At 37.7% G+C, this 21,193-nt stretch overlaps 1 protein-coding gene across 2 annotated transcripts in view; it reads right to left on the bottom strand.

Annotated features, from left to right (window-relative positions):
• The window catches only part of PIK3C2G (phosphatidylinositol-4-phosphate 3-kinase catalytic subunit type 2 gamma), a 373,997-nt gene that overhangs the window by 226,126 nt on the left and 126,678 nt on the right, over positions 1-21,193 (bottom strand). For both annotated transcript variants that reach the window (XM_041735425.1, XM_041735426.1), the window contains one exon: positions 10,694-10,808. In XM_041735425.1, the coding sequence (XP_041591359.1) occupies positions 10,694-10,808 (115 nt within the window). The remainder of the gene's footprint in view (positions 1-10,693; positions 10,809-21,193) is intronic.

Below are 21,193 nucleotides of genomic sequence, written 5' to 3'. Positions count from 1 at the left end.
CAAAAGAACTGTGGAACAGATCAACAGAACCAGGAGTTGGTTCTTTGAAAGAATTAATAAGATAGATAAACCATTAGCCAACCTTATTAAAAAGAAGAGAGAGAAGACTCAAATTAATAAAATCATGAATGAGAAAGGAGATATCACTACCAACACCAAGGAAATACAAATGATTTTAAAAACATATTATGAACAACTATACGCCAATAAATTAGGCAATCTAGAAGAAATGGACGCATTCCTGGAAAGCCACAAACTACCAAAACTGGAGCAGGAAGAAATAGAAAACCTGAACAGGCCAATAACCAGAGAGGAAATTGAAGCAGTCATCAAAAACCTCCCAAGACACAAGAGTCCAGGGCCAGATGGCATCCCAGGGGAATTCTAACAAACGTTTAAAGAAGAAATCATACCTAGTCTACTAAAGCTGTTTGGAAAGATAGAAAGAGATGGAGTACTTCCAAATTCGTTCTATGAGGCCAGCATCACCTTAATTCTGAAACCAGACAAAGACCCCACCAAAAAGGAGAATTACAGACCAATGTCCCTGATGAACATGGATGCAAAAATTCTCAACAAGATACTAGCCAATAGGATCCAACAACACATTAAGAAAATTATTCACCATGACCAAGTAGGATTTATCCCCGGGACACAAGGCTGGTTCAACACTCGTAAAACCATCAATGTGATTCATCATATCAGCAAGAGAAAAACCAAGAACCATATGATCCTCTCATTAGATGCAGAGAAAGCATTTGACAAAATACAGCATCCATTCCTGATCAAAACACTTCAGAGTGTTGGGATAGAGGGAACTTTCCTCAACATCTTAAAAGCCATCTACGAAAAGCCCACAGCAAATATCATTCTCAATGGGGAAGCACTGGGAGCCTTTCCCCTAAGACTAGGAACAAGACAGGGATGTCCACTCTCACCACTGCTATTCAACATAGTTCTGGAAGTCCTCGCCTCAGCAATCAGACACCAAAAAGACATTAAAGGCATTCAAATTGGCAAAGAAGAAGTCAAACTCTCCCTCTTTGCCAATGACATGATACTCTACATAGAAAACTCAAAAGCCTCCACCCCAAGATTGCTAGAACTCATACAGCAATTTGGTAGCGTGGCAGGATACAAAATCAATGTCCAGAAATCAGTGGCATTTCTATACAGTAACAATGAGACTGAAGAAAGAGAAATGAAGGAGTCAATCCCATTTACAATTGCACCCAAAAGCATAAGATACCTAGGAATAAACCTAACCAAAGAGGTAAAGCCTCTATACCCTAAAAACTATAGAACACTTCTGAAAGAAATTGAGGAAGACACAAAGAGATGGAAAAATATTCCATGCTCATGGATTGGCAGAATTAATATTGTGAAAATGTCAATGTTACCCAGGGCAATTTACACGTTTAATGCAATCCCTTTATCAAAATACCATGGACTTTCTTCAGAGAGTTAGAACAAATTATTTTAAGATTTGTGCAGAATCAGAAAAGACCCCGAATAGCCAGGGGAATTTTAAAAAAGAAAACCATAGCTGGAGGCATCACAATCCCAGATTTCAGGTTGTACTACAGAGCTGTGGTCATCAAGACAGTGTGGTACTGGCATAAAAACAGACACATAGATCAATGGAACAGAATAGAGAACCCAGAAGTGGACCCTGAAATGTATGGTCAACTAATATTCGATAAAGGAGGAAAGACTATCCATTGGAAGAAAAACAGTCTCTTCAATAAATGGTGTTGGGAAAATTGGACATCCACATGCAGAAGAATGAAACTGGACCACTCTCTTTCACCATACACAAAGATAAACTCAAAATGGATGAGAGAGGGGATCCCTGGGTGGCGCAGCGGTTTGGCGCCTGCCTTTGGCCCAGGGCGCGATCCTGGAGACCCGGGATCGAATCCCACGTCAGGCTCCCGGTGCATGGAGCCTGCTTCTCCCTCTGCCTATGTCTCTGCCTCTCTCTCTCTCACTGTGTGCCTATCATAAATAAATAAAATTAAAAAAATTAAAAAAAAAATGGATGAGAGATCTAAATGTGAGACAAGATTCCATCAAAATCCTAGAGGAGAACACAGGCAACACCCTTTTTGAACTTGGCCACAGTAACTTCTTGCAAGATACATCCACAAAGGCAAAAGAAACAAAAGCAAAAATGAACTATTGGGACTTCATCAAGATAAGAAGCTTTTGCACAGCAAAGGATACAGTCAACAAAACTAAAAGACAACCTACAGAATGGGAGAAGATATTTGCAAATGACATATCCGATAAAGGGCTAGTTTCGAAGATCTATAAAGAACTTATTAAACTCAACACCAACAAACAAACAATCCAATCATGAAATGGGCAAAAGACATGAAGAGAAATCTCACAGAGGAAGACCTAGACATGGTCAAGAAGCACATGAGAAAATGCTCTGCATCACTTGCCATCAGGGAAATACAAATCATACAAATACAAGTGTAAATCTGTTTAAGTGATACCACCTCACACCAATGAGAATGGGGAAAATTAACAAGGCAGGAAACAACAAATGTTGGAGAGGATGCGGAGAAAAGGGAACCCTCTTACACTGTTGGTGGGAATGTGAACTGGTGCAGCCACTCTGGAAAACTGTGTGGAGGTTCCTCAAAGAGTTAAAAATAGACCTGCCCTATTACCCAGCAATTGCACTGTTGGGGATTTACCCCAAAGATTCAGATGCAATGAAACGCCGGGACACCTGCACCCCAATGTTTCTAGCAGCAATGTCCACAATAGCCAAACTGTGGAAGGAGCCTCGGTGTCCATCGAAAGATGAATGGATAAAGAAGATGTGGTTTATGTATACAATGGAATATTACTCAGCCATTAGAAATGACAAATAGCCTCCATTTGCTTCAACGTGGATGGAACTGGAGGGTATTATGCTGAGTGCAGTAAGTCAATCGGAGAAGCACAAACAGTGTATGTTCTCATTCATTTGGGGAATATAAATAATAGTGAAAGGGAATATAAAGGAAGGGAAAAGTAATGTGTGGGAAATATCAGGAAGGGAGACAGAACATAAAGACTCCTAACTCGGGGAAACTCCTAACTAGGGGTGGTGGAAGGGGAGGAGGGTGGGGGGTGGGGGGGAATGGGTGACGGGCACTGAGGGGGACACTTGACGGGATGAGCACTGGGTGTTATTCTGTATGTTGGTAAATTGAACACCAATAAAAATTAATTTATAAATAAAAAAATAAAATAAAATTTCTTTGTATTATTATTATTTTTTAAAGATTTTATTTATTTATTCATGAGAGACACACACACAGAGAGAGAGAGAGAGAGAGAGAGGCAGCGACACAGGCAGAGGGAGAAGCAGGCTCCATGCAGGAAGCCCGATGTGGGACTCCATCCCGGAACTCCAGGATCATGCCCTGGGCTGAAGGCAGGCACTAAACCACTGAGCCACCCAGGGATCCCTTATTTGAATCATTAAATGATAAAAATTGTAGATGGTAATTACACTTTTCTATGTAAATACCTGAAAAAATAAAGAGTTACTCTGTTTGTTTCTATTTCAGGAAGTTTACAGGGTGGTGAACCACTCTGTATACATGAAATTTCTGGTAAAAATCTGTTTAAGTGTATAACCAAATACAGAATTTTTGCTCTTGCTCTGTAGTTCAGATTTATAGACAGAGCTAGTATTCAGGCCTCCTTTTTTTTTTTTTTTCAGAATGTGCTTTCCATTAAATCATGTTTCAGTAATAATCCGATTCTAGTAAATTTGAAAATCAGTTAACAAAATATATAGTTTCAAACTATGTAAATGAGCTAGATATTTTAGTGCTCCATATGTGTGTTTAAAGTTATAATACACTTTTTCATACTAAAAAATCTAAATAATTTTTCTCTGCTGATCTATGTTGGTTTGGGGTCTCATAGAAAATTTAGGAACACTATAAGGTGGACTGTGTGAGTTATAGCTTGAAATACAGTTGAATTTATTTGGGTTATTTTTTTTTAAAGATTTTATTTATTTATTCATGAGAGACACAGAGAGAGAGACACACACAGGCAGAGAGAGAAGCAGGCTCCACGCGGGGAACCCGATGTGGGACTTGATCCCGGGACTCCAGGATCACACCCTGGGCTGAAGGCAGGAGCTAAACCGCTGAGCCACCAGGGATCCCCTATTTGGGTTATTTAGTGGAAAAATGTTTTGGTAATTTCATAACCTCTAAAATTTGTCTCATTCGTTTTTGGTATAATTTTTGTTATACTGTACCATTTATTAGTCCAATATGAAAAAAGAACTAAATCATAGAAAAAGCAACATTATAATAAATTTTGCCTCTTCACACAAAGATTAATTTTGGTCCCTTAGGGAGAAGTAACTCCAGTATTAGCAAGAGTAACTACAAGTTACTCTTTGTATGCTCAAATGTTTTTAAACACATGAAACAAAAATAGTAGAAATAGTATTTGATGAGCTAGTTCAATATTATGTTGGTTTTAAGCAAAGAGCAGGGTGGATGAGTAAACTAAAGCTACTAGATGAGAATATAGAAGTATCCCTGTGTACAAATATATAATAAATTATTTGATATATTTCACTTATGAATTTTTAATTTCTGATATATGAATGTGGCCCTATACAGATTGCATTATCTCATATATTATTACTGATTCCTGATCCATTGATAGAAAATATTAGAATTTCTCCCAAAAGCCTCTTATTCTAAGTTTTTCAAAGAAGTGAAGTTCCCCCAAAGTATATGTTATTATATTTGCTCTAGAATTTTTTTGAGTATCATGCATTATGGTAGATATAAAAAGTATCCATCACTTTCAGAGAACTTAAAGCCTAATTAAGGAGAAAAGATATACATTAACAATTAAAGTATGGTTATGGTACAATATATATACATAGCACCCCAAAGTTGGCTTCAAGTCAGTAATGGCAAACATGATTCTGGTTTTCTCCTTCTATGATCGTGACTAACCAAGCCTGGCTTTGGTCTCAAAAATATTTTTAATAGAGTGTTCCAGGAGATCTCCTCAGATGTCTCCATTGTATATGCCATGACATCTATTTATTATATTACATTCCTGTCTCAAGCATTGAGGATTCCTGATTTTAAGAACAACAAAATCATGAGGCTCTTTCCTCTGGCATACAGGATAATATTCAAACCTGATTATCCTACCCTCTAATTCATACCTCCTTATATGTCTGGATATTGACTTCTTGTGTTCCATTTATGCCTCTTACTTCATTTCATCTCCTCATCCTTCTCCACTTACACTTGACCACCATGGTTCTTACTATGACTTCATGACTTGGAATTCCATGAGAAAGCTTCTCTGAATATCCACAGTGTCCATGACCTACAAACATGCCCATAGGTACCCATGGGCCCAGGTTTGGACCCACATGATTCTGTCAACTTGTTCAGAGAACTACCCCCTGGACTGTAGATGTCTTTTGGATATTACAGGGCATGTGAGTGTTAGACCAAAAGCACTATAGTAGTTCAGGGGAAGGAAGAATGCCTACCAACTGGATGGCAATTATGGTGAGTCCTAAGGAAGGAACTGTAAAAGAGGGATCCATAAGACAGTTCAGGTGTGATGGAAAAGAAAAACAAAAAACAACAACATCTGCAACGTTAATTAGGATACAAAATGTACTATGTTCTAAGGACTTGGTATCAATAAGACTGTTGCTTGCCCTAAGATTGTTGATAATAGAGAGTAAATATCTAATAAAATGTTATGTAAAGTAAAATACTTTGGGTGAGTAACTATGAACTGGTTTAAGAAGAAGGCCACTTACATAAAATGAAGAATCAAGCACTCTAGAATCTGGATTCCAATAATTGCAATAAAGTGCTAGGTTGAGAAATATCTGTAAGTTGGGCTATTGTAGTGATCAGAGGTATGGACACATAGCACTGATTTTACAAATTTTATATTTCAGGTAGTATGCTAGATATTGAGGATAAAATACACAATGCCTTCAGAAATCAAAAAGTCAATGGGCAAAAAGCCAGTGAGAAGGAAATATAATGTCCATGTGTTGACAAAAATCTTATTGGTTATTATGTGAACACAGAGGAATAACACTTAACCATTTGGATGTTAAAAGATGGATGGAAAGAGAGGACAGCTGATGGGAGAGATTTCTAGAGTAGGGTCTGTGGGTCCTAAAAGATGAATATTAATTACACCAAGTCAGAGAAGAGGTAGGTAGTGGATGGTGAAAGGAAGAGGGAGGGCACACTGCAAGCAGGAAAGTGTTTGTAAGTGCACATAAGGTAAAAGCAGGACAGTACATGTCAGAAACTACATTTTCAAAGTTGCTGGAGCTTGAAGTGTCAGATAAGGAGTGGTAAGAGAAACAATGGGAGGGGAGTCATGCTGTACAGCGTGACCTTAATTCTCTAGGTAGTGCTGAGTTATTGAAGAGTGTAAATAGAAGAGAGGCAGGTTCAAATTTAAGTTTTAGAAGGATCACACTTACGGATTTTGGATTGAAGAATGACAAAACTAAAGGCAAGAAAGCCAGCTAAACTGTTGTTCCTAGGAGGGAATTTCTGAACTAGGGCATATATGGCAAATTGAAAGGATACACTTGGGGAACATATGGGAGATAAATTGGGAGGATATACTACAGACTGAATATGGGTAGGGATAAAGTGGGAGGAGGCAAATGAAACAAGTAGGTGTATATGGGGCAAATAAACAGACATAAATAATTCAGAGGGTGAAAGCAGTTTGGAGAGAAAGGTGAGCTCAGTTTGGGATATGTTTTCTTTGAAGCTGTCTATAGAATATTCAGGTGGGAGTTTCAGCAGGTATGTGGCTATATTTGTCTGAAGCTTGTAGTGTGAAGAATCTGAACTAGAAATATATTAAGAAGTGGACCTGGATAGATACTGTGAATAAAACCTTCAAAATGAATGATATCTAGCAATTTTAGTGCTAGATATGTGTGTGTGTGTGTGTATACACATCTCCAAGATAAATGAAAACATACGTCTACACACAAACTTGTATACAAATGCTCACAGCAGTGCCATTCTTAATAGCCAAAAGGTAGAAACAATCTAAATGCATATCAGCTAATGATAAGAAAAAAAGTGTAGTATAAATCCATGCAATATAATTCAACAATAAGAAATGAATACTGATACATGCTACAATGTAGATGAACTTTTTGAAACATGATGCTAAGTGAAAGAAGCCAGTCGCAAAAAAACCCAAACATTTTCTGATTTGATCTATATGAAATATGTAGAATTGGTGAGTCTATAGAGACAGAAAGTAGATTAACAGTTTTTTAGAGTTGGGGAAAATGGGGGAACAGGAGGTGATAGCTAGAGGATATGGTATTTCTATTTGAAGTGATGAAAATGCTACAACATTGATGTTGGTAGTAATTGTAAACATCTTTAAATAAACTTTAAAAAAGCCCCAAAACAATGAATTGCACACTTTAAATGGGAAGGCTGAATGGTATGTAAATTCTATCTTAACAAAGCTTTTTAAGAAATTCTCCCAGGGAGAGTATATATACTGAGAATAGCAATGGGCAGCAGATGGAAACTTTGAGAACTGTCAACAGGGAGAACTAGCAGAAGGGAAGACTAGGAAGGAAACAGAGAAAGAATAATGAGAGAAGAGTGTTCTGTAATGGGGAAGAGAGAGTGCCAAAAGTTGCAGAGATAGCTAGTATGAAGAGAACTAAAACCACCACTGGATAGAGCAACTAGGAATAACAAATAAGCCAAAATACAGTGAATTTAGACATGAATGGGGAGGTGGGGAGGTAGAGGAGTATAGATTATTACTAAAACTCTGCTCTTAGTTCTTAAATTATGATAGAGCCACTCTACTAGATTGTATACAGAGACAGGGAAGAAGTTGAGGGAGATCCAAGTTAATGGAATCATGTAATAATCTGTCCCCATTTCTGAACTCAGATCTACTTCACTCTATCCATTGCTTCTGGTCAGCATTTCAGCCACAGAAACTGAAAAGAAGGGGGGGGGTACTTAAAGGATTCAGGTTCTGTGATATATTATATCCCTTCTCATACTAGGGTAGCTACCATGGGGCAGTAACTGCCTATCTAATAAAGACAACTGGAAAAGTACAGTTCTGAAAGAAGCTGGACAGAAATAGTGGAACCCTTTCATTCTATAGAAGTGACAATACTTTTGGTGACTTGTTCAAGGTCATAAAGTTTTCCGTTAAAAAGCTAAGAGTATAATCCAGATTTTCTAACTCTGATGCTGATGTCTTTCCCTGAGACACATCTTAACTCCTTAACACAAATACTGTTTGCAGAACTTGTAATTTCCTCACTATAATCTTTGAGCTGAAAGATTCTGCTCTAAATTTAGCTGTATAGGGCAGTCTAGGTGGCTCAGCAATTTAGTGGCGCCTTCAGCCCAGGGCCTGATCCTGGAGACCCGGGATCGAGTCCAGCGTTGGGCACCCTGCATGGAGCCTGCTTCTCCCTCTGCCTGTGTCTCTGCCTCTCGTCTCTCATGAATAAATAAAATCTTTAAAAAAATTAGCTGTATATAATTAGTGATATTGGTTATTAAGGGTTTTAACTTTAATAGCCTAATAATTCCTATTTTATTCTGTATATTTTTTTTAATTTTTTTTTAATTTTTTTTTTAAAATTTATTTATTATAGTCACACAGAGAGAGAGAGAGGCAGAGACACAGGCAGAGGGAGAAGCAGGCTCCATGCACTGGGAGCCTGACGTGGGATTCGATCCCGGGTCTCCCGGATCGCGCCCTGGGCCAAAGGCAGGCGCCAAACCGCTGCGCCACCCAGGGATCCCTATTCTGTATATTTTATCACCAATTAAAAATATCCTGAGAAATTTCCTTTTATGTCTATACCATTTGAAATTATTTTGTAAAAATTAGATTTAACTTTTTTCATATTGTTGAATGATTTACATGTTCCCCCCCCCTTTTTATAAGATAAATTTGGTTATACCTCCAGATGTCTAGTTGAAAATCTATGCTGCTATTGAATATTTGAAATTAATCCTCAGATTCCACTTGCCAGGGTCTGTGTTCTAAAGGAACTATTCCTCTCATCGGAGAAGGATCATCTGATAGTCTCCCTTACTTCTTCCACCCCCATCACTGCAGATAAAGACCTCTCAAATCATAACTTCATATCCTCAAAGCTCTGTCAATGGTCACACTCAGAAGATTCTCATTAAGCTGAGGTAGATTTTGTACCTGGCAAGCAATAGTCTGTTAAAAAATCCCTTTGTCTTTTTTTAATTTTAATTTTATTTATTGACTGATCACAAGTGGGGGGTGGAGGAGTAGAAGGAGAAAGAGACTCTCAAGTGGACTCCATGCTGAGCATACAGAGTCCAACTCAGAGCTCGATCTCATGACCCTGAAATCATGACCTAAGCCAATGTTAAAAGTCAGATGTTTAACTGAGTGAGCCACCCAGGTACTCCTGCATTTGTCCTCTTAAAGAAAGGCAGTTGTTCTGTTACAATGGAACATCTGCTAAATAATAAGTGTCTATGATGCTGTGCCAAGATGGAAGCTGAACAAACACTCTTTTTCATCATCATGTCCATGAATTAGAACTAGATCTTTGATTGTTCGGTGAGGGCTTCCTCCTTTGCAATATAAGCCATGTTTTATTGCTATTATTTTTCTCTTCCACTTTGAACATCTTGCTAAATTTTGTCCCTTGCTCCAAATTTGGAAATTTAAGAACTTAGAGACTCCACTAGCTTTCTCTAGAGCAGCTGTGTTCAACTGAGGGCAGTTTTATCCATAGAGAACATCTGACAATATCTAGAAGCATTTTTTGATTGTCAGAACTAAGCAGGTGCTACTGGCTCCTCGTAGGTAAAAGCGAAAGATGATGCTAAATATTCCAGAATGCATAAGACAGCCCCTCCAATAGTTTACCTGGTCCAAAATGTCATTAGTGTTGAGGTTGAGAAATCCAGTTCTAGAGAGTGCTGCCCAGATAGCAATTCCCTATAGAGTTTTTCCGAATAGAGATGGAAAGTTCGTATTTCCTGCCTTTGCATATGTGGGAGGGGTCATGCCTCATATATCTGACCAATATGATCACTTATAATCAACACACAAGGAGGACTCAATAAGGACCAAAGGCTGGAATCCTTAGCCACCTTTATTAATGATTACAAATCACAGAGAAAAGAAAAAATGTTGGATGGATTCTGTTTGCAGTTTCTCCTCCTCCTAGACCTAACTGCTAGTCATATAGGAAATGTACTAGATTTGAAAGATTTTAAGGAAACATGATACAGTGCAGAGGCAGATATAAGATACCAAGTTAATAATCTATACCAATGACTATTTTCAAACAATGGAAAGAAAAATGGCAACACTCCATTCTTTCCTTCATGATCATGTTCGATGGAGAATGGCTAGAAATTGCTATTATATAAGCTGGGAGAAAAGTGCTTTAGGAGTACTGAATACAAAAATAAAAGAAATAGAGATTTTACAAATCCCAGCAGGTTAGAGGAAGAGAAGACTATTAAAATGTGTGATCCTAGAAGAGAATTGTTTCTATAATTGAGAAGCTACTCATCAACTAGTACTTGCTGTGTATACTTTTTTTTTTTTTGCCATGTATACTTTAATTTCATAGCCTGACACTTACCTGCAAGATCACTGAGGATGGCTGGCTTATATCCCACACTCCTGGAACTATCATTTCTATGGGAGGCTCATTCTGTAATGTCATGCTGAATAGCACAGACCCAAGAATGGATTTGCTACAAAAGAAAACACAGACAGACAGGAGTCACTTCAAGAGGGAAGCTATTATTATATATAGACACTTTCTTTTGGAATGTAAACATAACCAGCTATTTCAGTGGCTGTATTCAATAGTTAGAATAGAAATATAATATTCCACGAGCCTAGATATTGATTAGTAGTTAATTCTAATATACAGCACACATGACTATGTTCACAGCTACATTTATTTTCCACATGAAAAAATTATTTCCACAATGGCTTCTGACAGGTATAATTTATTCTTAATATACAATAATATTGATTAAAAGATGGGACTATGAATCTTCGATTTATATTCTTGGACTTATGAGTGCCTCAAGTCAATAAAGATATCATTAACTCTTCAGAAAACTTTTGCTCCATGAAGTGACTAAATTCCCTGGGCATTGTTAAAGGTATGAGCTCTAAATTTATAGAAAGAAAAGATTTAAATTAGCATATGATCTGCAGAATCAAAATAGTTGTGGGACTTCACAGAGGAAAAGCTTCTAAATAGAAAGATTATTCATAGTCTGAATGTTTAAAAACAGGCTTTAAATTACCATTGTAAATGAGGGTGAATACAGGAAGAATTTAGACAGGAAGAATTCATGGATGGTTTTAACAGCTTCAGTAACATCCAAATCCACAGATCCTCATAGGAATTAAAAGAGAATCTACACTTGACTGTATGTATGAATTAGATTATTGGTAAAATGTTCCAATGATCACTGAGGACAGTCTGACTTTAAAATACCAAAATAAAAATGTAAGCAAGTCAACAAAAATTAAATATAAGTTTATAAAGTGCTTTAAGACATCAAGTAAGTCTTTTTGAAAATGCTATAGAGGGGGAAGGAACTAAGATGGCAGAGAAGTAGGAGGCCTCTAGGTTTGCTTTGTTTCTCAAACACAGCTAGATAAATAACAAATTATTCTGAATACCCACGAAATCAATATGAGGATTTACAGAGCAAACTGTACAAGCAGAGGGAGAGAAGAGGCCACATCATGGAAGGTAGGAGGTGTGGAGATGTGTGGAGGGTGGGACTCTGGTCACAGAAAGAGAAGAGAGAAAGAGGAGCACACAGGGATTGCACAAGGAAATAATTCCCCAAAACTATTGACTGGGAAAATAAGAGTGGCTGATTTTCATATCTGCAACCAGTAGGGCTCAAAAACTGGAGCTTTAGAGGTCCATAGCATGGCTGGAATAAAGCCCTGAGGGTGCTGCAGTGTTCCTGTAGAGATGGCAGGTAGGTAATCTGGGGGACAGAGGGTGTGAACTGTGGATCCCCTGAGACGCACTGGAAGATGATTCTCCCTTCTTGGGGTGCATCTGAGAGTGGAAGCATTGCCTCTCTGGGGACAAAAGAGCTGGTGGGCAGGATTTCCTTCCCTCCACCCCTCAGCATAGATGCAAAGACACATGCTGAGGGCAGCTAACCTGGACACTAGTTCTTTAGTGTGCTTTGCTCCAAACCTCACACTCCTGCACTCTGGTGTGACTTCCCTTCTGGGTCAAACCTGCACCAGTCCCAGTGCAGTGAGATCCTCCCCCAGAAGACCAGTGCAGGTCCCTGCCACACCAGGTCCCTAAAGATTGATTTTTAAGTAGGCTCCACCTGGGGCTTGAACTCACAACCCTGAGATCAAGACCTGAGCTGAGGTCAAGAGTCAGACACTTAACCATCTAAGCCACCTAGGTCCTCTTAAAGGTTGGAGTTTTAAAACTCAACTTGCGGGATCCCTGGGTGGTGCAGCGGTTTAGCGCCTGCCTTTGGCCCAGGGCGCGATCCTGGAGACCCGGGATCGAATCCCACGTCGGGCTCCCGGTGCATGGAGCCTGCTTCTCCCTCTGCCTATGTCTCTGCCTCTCTCTCTCTCTCACTGTGTGCCTATCATAAATAAATAAATAAAATTAAAAAAAAAAATAAAACTCAACTTGCCTGACTGGGCTAGAGCCCAAAGTGTACTGTGCTGCTCCAACCAGGCAAGTGACCTGGACACAGTGTGGGAATAGTGATCTGAAAAACACCCATGATGCAAGCGAGGAAATTATTCACTCTTCTAGCAGGGCTTCACTGACAACAGCAAGCACAAACTCTCCTCTGTGGGGACAAAGAAGCTGGCTGGTGTCATTTTCTTTCCCCACCCTTCAGCATAATCCAATTTCAGCCCCAACAATGGTGGCCTAAACTTAAGCCTTGCTCCACTGTGTTCTGAGGATGCGTCCTTTCTCCAGCAAGTATGCCTAAGGACCAGCATGGAAGGCCTCTCTATCTAAAAGCTAGCACAAATCCCTGCACGCACCATTCTTACTGACCATAGAGTTCAGCAACATTTCAGTTCTAGTGGAAATAGTTTTGGGTCTCTCTTAACAGGCAGATCAGAGCACACCTAGTTAAAATTGCCACACTCTGGCTACTGCAGGCAAGGAAAAACCCTGCAGAAGACTGACCTGAGGGATAGAACAGCTATAACACAACAGCAGAGTGGATGTAGCATACACCAGAGACCTGCTCCTACTATCAGGAGCAGGAAACATAATAGGCTTTCCTAACACACAGAAGAAGACATAAACCGAGACAAGATACCAAGACAAAGGAATTCATCCCAAAATAAAGAAAAAGAAAAGGTCATGGTTAGGAATCTTATCAAAACAGATATAAGTAATATGCCAGATTTAGAATTTAAAGCAATAATCATAAGGATACTATCTAGACTTGACAAAAGCATAGAAGATACCAAGGGGTCCCTTACTGCAGAGATAAAAGAGCTTAAAATCAATCAGGCCAAAATGAAAAATGCAATAAAAAACTGGATGCAACACTCATAAGGATGGAAGAAGCAGAGGAATGAATAAATGATAAAGATGATAGAATTATGGAAAATAATAAAGGTGATCAAAAGAAGGAAAGATAAATCTTGGATCATGGAATCAGTGATTCCATGAAATGTATTAACATTCATATCATAGGAGTCCCAGAAAAAGAAGAAGAAAGAAAAGGGGGCAGAAGGTTTATTTGAGGAAATTATAGCTTAAAACCTTCCTAATCTGGGGAAAGAAACAGACTTCCAAATGCAGGAAGTATAGAGAACTCCCATCAAAATCAAGAAAAGCAGGCCAACACCAAGACATATTGTAGTTAAATTTGCAAAATATGGAGATAAAGAAAATATCCTAAAAAGAGCAAGACAAAAGATTCCCTAACTTACAAGTGAAGAGAAAAAAGGTTAGTAGCAGATCTATCCATAGAAACTTGGCAGGCCAGAAAAAAGTGGCATAATATATTTAACATGTTGAATGGGAAGAATCTACAACCAAGAATACTCTATCTTGCAAGGCTATCATCACTCAGAATAGAAGAAGAGATAAAGAATTCCTCAGACAAACAAAAGCTAAAGGAATTTGTGTCTACTAACTCAGCCCTGCAAAAAAAAAATATTAAAGGGAACTCTTTGAGGGGGGAAAAAAGACTAAAAAGGAATAGAGAAAAATCTCCAGAAATAACAACAAAACAAGCAATTAAATGGCACTAAATTGATATCTGTCAATAATTACTCTGAATGTAAATGGACAAAATGCTCCAATCAAAAGACATAGGCTGTCAGAATGGATTAAAAAAGCAAGACCCTTCTATATGTTGTCTACAAGAGACTCATTTTAGACCTAAACACATCTAAGATGAAAGTAAGGGGATGGAGAAATATTTTTCATGCAGATAGACTCAAAAGAAAGCCAGAGTAGCAAATACTTATATGAGACATTTGGACTTTAAACCAAAGACTGTAACAAAAGGCACTATATCAAAATAAAGGAGTCTATCCAACAGAAATCTAACAATTGTATTTTCTCCCCAACTTGGGAGCACCCAAATACATAAAACAGTTAATAACAAACATAGGACTCATTGATAATAATGCAATAAATAGTAGGGGACTTTAACACCTCACTTACATCAATGGACAGATCTTCTAAGCAGAAAATCAACAAGGAAATAATGACTTTGAATGATACAATGGGCCAGATGGGCTTAACAGATATATTCAGAACATTTCATTCTAAAGCAGAAGAATATACATTTTTTTTCAGGGACTCATGGGCCATTCACCAGAATAGATCAAATACTGGGTCACAAATCAGTTCTCAAGAAGTACAAATAGATTGAGATCATACCATGCATATTTTCTGACCACAAGGCTATGAAACTTGAAGTCAACCACAAGAAAGAATTTGGAAAGGCCATACATACATGGAGGTTAAAGAACATCCCCATAAAGAATGAATGAGTCAACCAGGAAATTAAAGAATAAATTTAAAAAATATGGAGACAAATGAAAATGAGAGCACAATAGTCTGAAACATTTGGAATGCAGCAAAAGTGTTCCTAAGAGGGACTATATAGCAATTCAGGCCTACCTCAAGAAGCAGGAAAAATCTCAAATACAATCTAATCTTATACCTAAAGGAGCTGGGAAAGGAACAGCAAATGAAGCCTAAATCCAGCAGAAGAAGGAAAACCATAAACATTAGAACAGAAATAAATGATATAGAAACAAATAAACAAAATCAGTAGAATAGACCAACGAGGCCAGGGGCTGGTTCTTTGAAAAATTTAATAAAACTGATAAACCCCTAGACATAATAATCAAAAATAAAAGGGAAAGGACCCAAATAAATAAAATCACAAATGAGAGAAGGGAGATCACAACCAACACCATAGAAATACAAATAATCAGAATATTATGAAAATTATATGTCAACAAATTGGACAATCTGGACGAAATAAAAATATTATTCACCACGATCAAGTGGGATTTATTTCTGGGTTGCATGGGTGATTTAATATTTGCAAATCAATTAATGTGATACCCTACTCTAATAAAAGAAAGGATAAGAACGACATGATCCTCTCAATAGATGCAGAAAAAGCATGTGACAAAGTACAGCAGCCATTCTTGACAAAAACCTCTCACAAAGTAGAGATAGAGGGAACATACCTCAACATTATAAAGGCCATATACAAAAGATCCACAGCTAATATCATCCTCAATGGGGAAAAAACTGAGAGCTTTTCCTCTATAGTCAGGAACAAGACAGGGATGTCCACTCTCACCACTGTTATTTAGCACAGTAATGGAAGTCCTAGTGTGAGCAATCAGACAACAAAAAGAAATAAAAGGCATCCAAATAGGCAAGGAAGAAGTTGAGCTTCCACTATTTGCAAAAGATAAAATACTGTGAGTAGAAAATCCGAAAGACCACTAAAAATTGCTAGAACTGACACATGAATTCATTAAAGTTACATGATACAAAATCAATGTACAGAAATGTTACATTTTTAGACAACAATAATGAAGCACCAGAAAGAGAAATCACGGAATCAATCCCATTTACAATTATACCAAAACCCATAAGATATTTAGGAATAAACCTAACCAAAGAGGTAAAAAATCTGTACTCTGAAAACTATAAAACACTTAAGAAATTGAAGATAACACCAAGAAATGGAAAAGCATTCTATGCTCAAGGAATGGAAGAACAAATATTGCTAAAATGTCTATACTACCCAAAGCAATCTACACATTTAATGCCATCCCTATCAAAATAACCATCAGCATTTTCACAGAGCTATTGCAAATAATCTTAAAATTTGTATGGAACCACAAAAGACCCCAAATAGCCAAAGCAATTCTGAAAAAGAAAAGCAAAGCTGGTGGCATCACAATTCCGAACTTCAACATAAGCTTTGTTACATAGCTGTAATCATCAAGACAGTATGATACTGGCACAAAAACAGACACTTAAATCAATGGAACAGAATAGAAAATCCAGAAATAGATCCACAATTATATGGTCAGCTAATCTTGACAAAGCAGGAGAGAATTTCTAATGGCAAAAGATAGTTTCTTCAACAAAGGTGTTGGGAAAATGGGACAGCCATATGCAGAAGAATGAAACTGGACTACTTTCTTACACCATACAAAAATAAATTCAAAATGGATCAAAGATCTAAATGTAAGACAAGAAACCATCAAAATCCTACAGGAGAATCCAGGCAGCGACCTCTTTGACCTCGGTAGCAACTTCTTACTGGACACATTGCTGGGAGGCAAGGGAAACAAAGGGAAAATTGAACTATTGAGACTTCATCAAGATAAAAAAGCTTCTGCACAGCGAAGGAAACAATCAACAAAACTTAAAGTCAGCCTATGGAATGAGAGAAGATATTTTCAAATGACATATCTATTAAAGGGTTTGTATCCAAAATCTGCGAAGAACTTACCAAACTCAACATCCCCAAAACAAATGATCCAGTTAAGAAATGGGCAGAAGACATGAATTGACATTTTATAAAGAAGACATTCAGATGGGCAACAGACACACAAAAAGAAGCTCAACATCACTCATCCTCAGGGAAATATAAATCAAAATCACAATGAGATACCATCTCACACTGGTCACAAAGGCTAAAATTAACAATGCAGGAAGCAAGAGATGTTGGCCAAGATGCAGAGAAAAGGGAACCCTGTTACACTACTGGTGGGAATGTGAACTGGTGCAGCTACTCTGGAAAATAGTATGGATGTTCTTTGAAAAGTTAAAAATAGATCTACCCTACAATCCAGCAATTGTACTACTAGGCATTTACCCAAAGGGTACAAAAATACTGATTCAAAGGGATACATGCACCCCAATGTTTATAGCAGTATTATCAATAATAGACAAATTACAGAAAGAGCCCCAAATGTCCATTGACTGATGAGTACATAGAGAAGCGGTGGTAAATACATACAATGGATATTACCCCACCATAAAAAAGAATGAAATCTTGCCATTTGCAATAATGTGGATGGATCTAGAGTAGTATGCTAAGTGAAATGTCAGTCAGAGAAAGAAAAACACCACATGATTTCACTCATATATGGAATTTAAGAAACTAAAAATGAACACGAGGGGTAAAAGAGAGGCAAACCATAAAATAGACTCGTAACTATAGAGCACAAACTGAGGGTTGCTGAGGGGAGGTAGTCAGGGGATGGGTTAAATGGGCAATGGGGATTAAGGAGGGCACTTGCTTTGATGAGCACTGGGTATTGTATCAGTGCAGAATCAGTAAATTCTGCTCTTGAAACTAATATCAGACTGTATGTTAACTATTATTTAAATAAAAACTTGAAACTAAAAAAAAATACTATCAAATTCCATTATTCCCTTTAGTAGACACTATGCAAAATGTAAAGGAAAAATCCAACAAATAGAGCTGCCTTTAAATCTTTAACTTTCTGAGGTTTGCTTCTTTATTTTCCATGTCTAAAGATATTGTTAGAAAAAATCTATCCAAGGGAGTGTAATTTGTAAACATTATTGGACAGATATTTTTATATGACCTGGGATTATTATTCTAAGCAGGATGAATTTTGAATTTTCTTTATCCCTTTTCTCCATCCCCCCCCCCCTTCAGCTAGTAAAACTTGTTTTTTGGTATAACAATCCAGAGGGGATGGTATTAGCAACCTACAAGTCAGATTAATGCTCTAAGGATTAGAAAATTATTAATTTTTCACGATAGAGTATACAACCTTCCCCCAAATGGCCTGAAGCATCCATCTGCTTGGGAAAAGTTTTGAGTTAGCTTCAGGCAGAATGCAAGAGAATGAAGGAGCACATCTAATACCAACCTTGGAGGGCTTAGACATTAATGTTCTCCATGGTATTTATAGAAAATATTCTGTCCATGGTGAAGGGTTAACAGGAAGGAGGAAGGAAGATGTGGCATATTGAGTGGAGACTGACACCATTTTCTGGCAATTGGAGATGATGGGAAGCAGAAGATAAAGAAAGTGGAAAAAGAATGAGTATGGCAGATGTAAGTGTCCCAGTCTACCCCTCTTCTGCCTTTGGAAGGCAAATGCAGAGTAGTGTTAGATAAATGAGCATAGCTCAAGGCAGAGGGTGCTCCTTTAGCTCTCCATGTTTCAAAACCTGGAGGAAAATTATATATTGAGCTACTCCTGTAACTACTTGTGTCATGACCTTAAACTTGGGCCACATGGCAGAGAGACAGAAGGAGTTCCTGAGTTTAGCTTTATTAGGCCTTCTTTGGTTTCTCTATAGAAGGGATGAGATGTAGAAACAGCTAAAAATACTGGGTGAGGGCTACCCCGAAAAGGGTTCTGTGGTGGGGAAAAGGGGTCTCTGTGATAAGGGCATCTAATTGAACTACCTAAGCTGATGTCTACTGGGAGTCACAGTTAAACCTCAGATGGCTTTATAGTACCTGAGAGAGCCCATTCAGGGAATGCCAGTAAGCCCTAGCCAAGCTACAAGAGCCCCAATCATGAGCTGCACTAGCTGTAACAAGCATCGCCAGCTTAAAACACACATTTGATTTGGATATCAGAAGTCACCAGGCCAAAGCATCTGTTCCTTTCTTATCCTGTGAATCCAGATACTATCTTAGAAAGGGAATCAGGATGTCAGGTAGCTATTTGAGTGACTGAATGCTTTACCCAAAAGAGACTGTGTATTTCCAAAAGTACTATTTAAATTACTGAATCAACTAATATTTTATCATTTGTGTAAAGCTTTTTTCTCATTAGTTACAGTGCAGGGCCTCATAAGGAAAAGCATGATTTATTTATTGAAGTTTACTTCACATTCTAAGTTGTATGATGAATTATATTTATGACCTTACTATGCTTATATGTCTTGGCCATACTTCACTTTGAAAATCTCAGTGATCTAAGCTAATTCCTACAATGGATGAGGGGACTCAAGAATACCTGTCAGTATCTGTCATTACTCTCCTTAGAGGAAGTCTGGATTAACCGTTGCCATAGCTTTAACCCTGAGGCATACTGTGCAGAATGAAGTCAGAACATTTAAATCAAGTATGTGTATAAGACTTATCAAGCAATAGAGAATAGTGAGGATAGACTTCAAGGCAATTCAAGGGGGAAAGGATGTTTGGCACCATTCTTTGGGCTCTCTGTATGTTTAATATTAGCTAATTTACTTTCTGATAATGGATTGTACTTAAACATCTTTTGAGATATTGCAAATATCTCTATAAATAGATATTTTTAATATCTTATACATTATATTAGTATATGTAATATCTAATAAATTCCCAAAGACTTCTGTAAATAGAAAGAAAGTATGCGGTTATGAAGATAATTAGTGGAATTAAGATGTGAAGGAATGCATCAAAGATGGTGGTCTCAGGAAGAAGATGAAAATAGAACCTGTTAATACCCTGGCCAGTGGGGACCACAGTAATTTTTATATTACTACAGTTAAAAGATTTATTAAGTCAATTTAAAATTAAGCAAACAAATTAAAACATGATGAAGATAGGAAATGAGAAACAGCTTCTTTTGTGAAAAACAAAACAAAACAAAACACCAGAGGACATCTGTACCCTTTAAGTAGCCTGAGTTTAACTTCTTTGAACTTCATGGATAAAATCAGTGGTTTTCAAAGGAGTTTTATATTTCATATGGCTTGATGATAGGAGGTAGACTTTAGAAAGGTGGTAAAGAGATGGCAAACAGGTTGGATGCCAGGATTTTAAATTCTTCCCTCTTCCACTACTCACTCAACAAAACATATGGACTGGTCATCATTCTTATACTCTGAGATTTTTGAATTAGATGCCATTAGAAAGAGGGCCATACTGCTAAATATAACATTTCAAAATATTTGTTCTGGAATATCTTTAAGGATTTATTTGATTTCAATATTGTATAAATTCCTATGCCTAGAAAAATCTACTCCAAATCTGTGACAACAGGAGAACAGATGGGTTGGTTTACCTTCTCTGGACTCCTGTTTCCTGTAGGTTCGAATAAAATAATTATTGTCACTTTTAGGTTTAGGATTTTACGTGCATTCATGGTTTGGCATTCTGCAACCAAGAATAGAAAAGACTATCTGGGAAGCCAGCATGTCCATAGGACCTGACATTATAAAACTACTTGGGATTCTGCTGATCATAGGTCTAACAGGTTTCATGCCCAAGAGCAGAATGTAGGCAAAGCTGGGGCAGGAACTTCACTATATGTTGGTGAGATTGTCACAGTGCATTCATGGAGCAGGGTGTGACACCTAAAGGCAGGAAGTGAGGCAGCTTAAGATAGTAATACATGGAGAGAGAAGTCAGACCTGCATTCTGGTTCTTGTTCTATTTGCAATCAGCCTGGTGACTTAGAAAAAGCTCCTTAACCTTACTTTATAATGAAGATCTTCATCTGTAAATGAGATATGTGTACTACTTAAACTCTGTGGGTCTCTCTTGGACAGGAAGGATGCACAATAAAGAATTCTAAAAAAAAATAATTCTCATCCACAACTTTTTTATATTTGATTTTGAGG

Source organism: Vulpes lagopus, chromosome 21 (genome assembly GCF_018345385.1).
Source record: "Vulpes lagopus strain Blue_001 chromosome 21, ASM1834538v1, whole genome shotgun sequence".
Lineage (NCBI taxonomy): Eukaryota > Metazoa > Chordata > Mammalia > Carnivora > Canidae > Vulpes > Vulpes lagopus.
The sequence above is the reverse complement of the archived record's forward strand: the minus strand, read 5'-3'. Positions and strand labels throughout refer to the sequence as shown.